Source organism: Corylus avellana, chromosome 4 (assembly GCF_965113065.1).
Source record: "Corylus avellana chromosome 4, dhCorAvel1.hap1.2, whole genome shotgun sequence".
NCBI classification, from domain to species: domain Eukaryota; kingdom Viridiplantae; phylum Streptophyta; class Magnoliopsida; order Fagales; family Betulaceae; genus Corylus; species Corylus avellana.
The window spans coordinates 18,544,100-18,551,266 of NC_142493.1; the positions used below are offsets into that span (position 1 = coordinate 18,544,100).

The 7,167-nt window shown below is 41.8% G+C and overlaps 1 protein-coding gene and 1 pseudogene across 1 annotated transcript; both read right to left on the reverse strand.

Annotated features, from left to right (window-relative positions):
* Positions 1 to 266: 266 nt before the first annotated feature.
* Positions 267 to 1,227, reverse strand: LOC132178163 (uncharacterized). The gene is made up of 2 exons (XM_059590617.2): positions 1,047 to 1,227; positions 267 to 808 (listed from the first exon to the last, which is right to left on the reverse strand). The coding sequence occupies exons 1-2, from the start codon at positions 1,225 to 1,227 to the stop codon at positions 267 to 269; spliced, it is 723 nt and encodes a 240-aa protein (XP_059446600.2).
* Positions 1,228 to 5,110: 3,883 nt separating this feature from the next.
* On the reverse strand, positions 5,111 to 6,625 carry LOC132178868 (serine carboxypeptidase-like 50 pseudogene; annotated as a pseudogene).
* Positions 6,626 to 7,167: the final 542 nt, after the last annotated feature.

Sequence of the window (7,167 nt, forward strand, 5' to 3'; positions counted from 1 at the left end):
GTATTGTTTAGTTGATAAACCTTATGGATCTTTGCGAGTAAGAAATTTTTAACAAACCTAACCCTAACGGGCTGGGGATGTTACACTTCCGATTCTGACCCCACTGCTTTTCCGCCATCTGGAGGTATTATGTTGTCACCTTCTTAGTTTTTCAGCCACTCGTTCCCATGTATTGCTTGCTTACGATGGTCCTTTCCACGCCCTCTGGAGCACATCATTTTAGCCCTGATCTAAAGACCAACATGCCTCATATTGAAATCGATGCCCTACCTTGGCCTTTGCTGTCCACTCAAGCAGAGAGTCAACAATGTGTGGTTTGAATTAGTAGAAGCTTCCACACAAATCTCAGCCTCTGGGAATAAATTGCACCAGTCATGGTTTGCAAAACCCCTGTCAAGCCGCTCCTTTATTAAAGTATTCCCCGACTGCCCAATGCTCCAAGTATACTTCGGGCCCCTAATCCCAAGGTCAAACAGTTCACAACTTTCCAGAGTTTGTTGGAAATTCCTCATTTGGCTACTATTTCTTCCTCCTCCACCCCACTTCTCCGACATAGTGGTAATTTCATTGAAATCCCCGATGCAAATCCGTGGTATCGGTTGAAGTCTAGCCAAAAACTTGCGTAATTCCCAAGCCTCATACCGTTTGGTAGTTTCCGAATGTCCGTAGAATCCTATGAACTTCCATTTAGCATCCATACTTTTTGTTTGACAAACACCATTAATGTGTCGGTGACTAAAAGTTTGAATATCAACCGAGACATCCTCACTCCAAAGAAGAGCCAATCCCCCGCTCTTTCCAATACTATCTACCACAAATAAATTGGGGAGACCGAACTTATAACAAATTCATTCAATCCTATCCTTTCGCAACTTGGTTTCCATCAAGAAAACCATTATGGGACACTTCTCCTTCAGCTCCTGGCAAAGATCGCAAACTGTCTGGTGGTTCCCAAGCCCCCAACAGTTCCAGCTTATAATCTTCATTGCGATCGGCGGGGCTATTTAATAGCCACCGCCATCCTGTTTATGTTATTCCTTGGACACTGATCTTTCGTCCCTTCTTCTCAAGTCCAACAGTTTTCCCCTCTCCGATGCATTCCTTCTTTTTACGTGGGCCTTGCTCCATTAGAGACATTGCTTCGCAACCTGGAATAAGTTCCTCTCTTGATTTCTGTTTCCAAGTCACATTCACATCCCCTGTATTACCAACCTTTGCTGCATGCATTGTTTTTTCAACATCCGCCAGGCTTGGGCCTGAATAAGTCGGTTTAGTGTCTGGGTGTGAAGTTGGGCTCGAAAACAGCCCATCTAACCCCCAGCACTCATTCCACGTTGGTCTTTCAGAAACTTAGTTCTACTTCCCCCTCCACGTCACCAAACTTCAAGTGCACTTTTGACTTTCCTTTAGGAGTAGACTCATCTTGCTCTTCACCATTCGCAGAGCTTCTTTCCTTATTTTCCTCCCCCACGTATCTCTGTCCTTTACAATCATATCTTCCGTTACGCACCAAATTCCGTTACGCACTGAATTATCTCCACGGGATTTTTCCGTTTCGAAAAGATTTTGTTTTGAGTGGTTAGCACCTAAGCCTCCATGATCCTCTCCTCGATACCCGTTGTTTCCTTTTTGGTATTTCAGCCTTCTAGGGTTTGGACACCCTTCATCGACACCGTCACCCTTGTCCTGGTTATGATTGTCTTCGCCACCTTTCTCATAACTCTTCTTCTTGTTTAGGCAAGAATCTCCACATTCTCCTCCATTCACGCATTATTCCCATCATCGTCTATGCGCCTGCTATCACGGGCATTGAATGCCCCCGCTCCTCCAGCCACATCAACATCATCTTCTCCGACGTCAGCCGACTGTGAACCCGCTGTCCTCCGATCATCAATTCTTCTATTTTCCCATCCAGACCGCTCCTTCTGATCAGGCATATGTTGCCCTCTTCTTGACGGAAATCTCTCGAAACTTCTCTCTGTTTTTCGCGTCGAAGATGCTGCATGCAGCCCAGGCCCGTAGCGGGGGGTAGTTTCTTAATTCCCCATATCACTTTTATTCAAATAGCTAGTCTTCCCATGACAGATCACACCACAATGTAAACAAAATTTCGAGAGCCGTTCATACTGGAATGTAGTCCACACTTGTTTTCCTTGGATATTCAGTTTGTGCCCACGCAGACGAGGTTTTTGTCAAATCCAAACGAATTTTCACTCCAGAGAATTCTCCCCAGCCTATTCCATTCTCATCCGTATCCACCACGTCCACCATACCAACAGTAGCTCCAATCTTCTGTCCAATTTCTTTACCCATACATGCCAGTGGTAGATTGATCATTCGAACCCAGAAAGCCGCCTTATCAAATGTGAAATCTGATGGCTGTGCAAGGCTATCAAAGTCCTCTATCAGAAACAAACTACTTTCAAAGACCCAAGGCAGTCCACCCAACACACGTTACTTATCCCGCTTGTCTGAGAATTCAATTAAAAACAAGTTCTCTCCCCTTAAAGTAAAGGTTAATTATCAGCAGGTTTCCACCATCGTATCAAGGTATTCCTAATGATTTCTTTACTCACCAAGTAAGCTATGATCAATTTTCCAACCACAAAAGCTTTCCCAAGCGTAGCCCCAGCTTCCAACTCCCTTGCTTGAATATCTACCTCCACACCATCTTTCTCTTCCGTCAACGAAAGGTTTCCCCATAGCTTAGTCAGATCCTCCGCCATGGAAAAAAGTTATCACAAGCATGAAGAAAAAACGATTACTTTCACAAACTCAAAAACCTGGAAAAACTTCTCCTTCTCCACTAGGGTTTGCTAGAGAGAAAACAGCCTTCAATCATGGTTTCTTCCCTCAAAGAGATAATGCAGTTTTTGTTTTATAGCTTTAGATTTAAACTAAATTTTAAAATAACAAGTTGTCAACAAATTTTATTACCGAAAATTTGAATGGTTTGTGAATCTTTTAAATTTTTGTAATTATCTAAAATTTAATTAGTAAATAAAATACTTGAAAATTATAATAACAAACAAAATTTTATTGACTCATTCTTGGGCTTTTGATCCATTTTTACTAAGTTGTCTTAGGCCTAACCAATTGAGCCTCACCTCTAACCCATCCTCAAGGCTAACATGTAAATCTATCATGGGCTTAAAGTAACACTCATGGAAAAGCGCTAGCCACATGTACACTATTACCCCAAAATGACTAATCAATTTAGAACACATAGTTTCTCATAATAACTAGGCAATATGGGACTAACACTCATAACTATCTTTATAAACTATCAACTCTATGTGGGCTACTTCTCATCTACCTAATATGAGACTGGAATGTTACAAAATTAGTCATCCCCATTGGTCCCCTCCTCAGTCCTCCCAACCAACTAAAGTCTTACAAATTTAATAGTAAATTTGCAAAAGTTGGGCAGGAGAAAGACTAATGAAAAAGAAAATAATCATCAAATGCGTAATGCAACATGGGGCATGAGGGCAAGGAAATGTTCAATGAATTTAGGTCTCCCACTATTATGGGGCAGTGGGTTTCCTTTTATTAACTATAGCTTACAAGTTCTTGTGTGGGTACTCTATATGCTAATCATTATTCAAACCATTTGACACCAAGGTTTCATAGCTTATAAAATTGGATGCATAATCAAAATAAGGGCATGCGATGCCAGATAAGAGGATACAACACCAAAAATCCAAACAGATTTTATTATTAATCTTTGGAAAAATGTTAGGGATTTTATAAAGAATCTACTTACATGACTTTCAATTGCATTGCCTTTCATATTTTAATGCCAAGTTTTGTTTGACCATATGTCATTGTTTAAGAATGTTACGTATTACAAATACCTCATTTTTATGAGTTATGCATGAATGTGATTATGAATGAAAGGAGCTGATCACAACGTTTCATGGTAGATTATACCATTATAGAAGAGCTTACAAGATCATATGAAATGTTACATGTGCATTCATGTTCATAAATATTTAACCCCGAGGACGATTATAGTCACGATAAGTACTGCATGGGTAGCATGGCAAGCATATCGAATGACGGTTACGAGAAAGTGTGTGCTATCGGCCAGGTGACCTTCACCTAAGGAAATTCTCAACCTAGTAACTCTCCCATGTTATGATAGTATGAGCATATAGGTCCTTCGGGGCAAGCCAACGTGTACTGCTCATAGTAAAATTGTGGTGTTGAGTCAAAGGGTAAAACAACTATTTTGAAAGAAAGGTAAAAGGAAGTGCTTACTCATTTTATAACTAGCTATTATTGCTTTAATTGTAATCATTTTATTAATTACTGTTGTACATGACTGAGATTATGACATAAAAATTTGCATAGCATGTTCATATCATCTTGGTGTTGTTGCTACTTACTGAGTTGTTGAACTCACCCCTTCTCCCTATACTTCTTTTTCAGAATGCCCTATATATCGTAGTACTGAGGACAGGGGTATCGGTGGGCCTCTTAGTTGTTAAAGACCCGATCATCCATCTCAATGGCTGGGACACTTAGGCTTATTACTTTGTGGACTAGCAGGAGCAGTAGCAGTAGAAGTGTCTGGGACTCCATTCTATAAAGTAGACCGCTTGGGACAAGCACAGACTATAATTTTATTGCTTATGAGATTATTGAATACTAGCACATTATGTGTTTGTGATTTCATAATGAGAGTTTATAATAATCTGGTGATGTTATGTTTATGTGATGATCATATAGTAGGAAAATTCTTATTTTTATTAAGAATATGTTACAATTGTTCCCAATCGCTCTACCTCCAGAACTTGGGGTGTTTCAATATGTAGACGAGTAGCAACTTTATATGCTTATTTTAATGGACTATTGTTGTAGTGATGTGTGGAAAATTGTGTATTTATGCCTTTTGTGGTGTATGTGTAGAGAAATAAATGATAAAAAAACTTCGAAAACTTTGAAGGATATTAAGTCTTTATTTTTCAACACCAATCGTTTATGCTTCTCATTCGGTGATTAGTTATCATGATTTTCTTGTTTAGTTGTTCTTACTAATTAAGTGATTTCTTTTATATACTCCTTGTGTACATATAACGTTTTACGTTTTTTTTCTTAATATTTCTATTACTTATAACAAAAAGAAAATAAAAATTCTTACGAAGTAGAGAATTTATTCCATGATATTACAAATGACAAGACGAAGAGTAGGGAGGAGTAGGATGACCAAAAGTTATATTGGAGGACTCAAGTTTCAGTACAAATCCTCCCCTTGTTGATACCCAAACAACCCCCTCTCCAACACCCACTCTTCAATCATTCCCTGAGAATGCAATGCCTGGTCATTAGGCACAAGATGCCCTGCCCCTAAAACCACAACATTACTCAAACTCCCCCATTTCTGCACATATCCAGCAAGCTCTCCTTTCACCTTCCAAACCTTCCTCTCCGCCATTACAAACTCCTCAATCCCCTCCCATTTCATCGTCTTCACCCAAGCCTCCGTTGAAACCACCCCATCCCTCAAATCAAAATTCCCTTGATACAACAGCACCCTGCTCTGCTTCACCAGAGCCTCCACCATATATTTCACACTCTTCATCACATCGTCGTGCAGCGCATCCCCAACGACGTCGCTGCACTCCTCAAAAGCCACCGACTCGTTCGCCCCCAAGGCCCTCTTCACCTCCTCGTTTTGTAAAAGCTCGGTCACCATTTTTGTCTTGTATGGAGCTTTCCGAGTGAAGTCGTTTAATGTCGCCAACCCTGTCATGTTCTGCAACAAACGCAGGACCCTTGTTCTAGCTTTTGTTGCCTCGCTCCAATTCCTTGATTTTGTCAGCTCAATTGCCTTCCATTGCGCTTTCTCCAGCTCCCTCTTCTGCCTCTCATTGATCAAACCAGTAAAGTGAGCATTCACGGCATGAATACCCACCTGGGTCACCGGATCGGTCATCCCGTTCCCAATAGCAACGCCTGCTAAGTTGACCCGCTCGGACGCCGGCAAATCTGCATTCTTCCTGATAATATAGTACCCAATTGCCGGAACATACTTGCCTGCATAGCTCTCACCAGTGATGTATATCGGCCGGGACTTAAGCGATCGATCCGATTCAATAAAGGAAGTGATCGCGGCGAAAAGATGCTTGGCAACAGAATGTTGATCTCTTGGGATTTCTTCGGGTGTGGAGGCAATGCTGAACCCGGTTCCAATCGGGTTATCGAGGAAAAGAAGGCCGAATATGCGGTTCCAAGAGCCTGGATTGGGTTCGAGAGCAAGTGGCTCGGATTTGGCCTTCTGGAAGTTGACACGCCAGGGGCCGAGCTCCAAGAAGTTACCGATCATGGAGGAGCAGCCAGGGCCGCCCTGGAGCCAAATAAGAAGAGGGGTTTGGGAGATCGGTGAAATGGGTTTCTGGGCTTCGTAGAAAGAGTAGAAAATGGAGGAGCCGGTGGTGGGGTTGACGGGGAGGTAGCCTGATTTGGTGGGGAGAGCTTCCCTTGAAAAAGGAGTGGTCGAAGTGGGCGATGATAGAGCTGGGATGTGGTGGAAGAAGGAGAAGAAGAAGAGGAGGAGGATGGAGTAGGAGCCTGTTGACTCCATTACTGTGGAGAGCTGACTGGTGAGGAACCGAGACAAGTGGTTGGGAATATTTGTAGAGGTGTAATGCTACATATAAAGGAGTAATGGTCTGCTGAACACCAGCGTGCTTAAGAGTAAGCACGCCGGTGACGTATCACATGCCACGTTTGCCAAGATTTGAAAAAAAAAAAAAAAAAAAATCCAAAATCCAAAATCCTGCGTCAAAAACCCCCACCCCCGTCCATTTGATTTCCCCCCAAAATTTTCCCCAAACCATTCTTTAGGGGTGTCAACTCGGTTCGGTTTCTCGGTTTTTGGCCAAAACCGAAACCGGAACCATGGTACCCCGGTTCTCGGTTTTGGGAAACCGAAACCGGGACCCCGGTTAGCCGGGGTCCTGGTTCCCGGTCGGTTCCGGTTTTACCCGGTCCAGTAACCGATTTTTGAAAAAAATTAGTGTTTGACGCTTATTTTAGGTATTGGGCCTAAAATAAGCCTATTATTTTTTTTCAGAAGTTAGCTCATTTAAAAAGAAGCTATTAATCTTTTTGTCTAAATTAAATAGACTTTATTGTGATTGTTCCAAATAATTAAAAAAT

Coding starts and splice junctions, on each gene's coding strand:
- LOC132178163 (XM_059590617.2), bottom strand. CDS start 1,227: ATGCATGCAGCAAAGGTTGGTAATACAGGGGATGTGAATGTGACTTGG. Junction 809..1,046: donor GAAGAAGGGACGAAAGATCA/GTGTCCAAGGAA, acceptor TATTTGTGGTAG/ATAGTATTGGAAAGAGCGGG.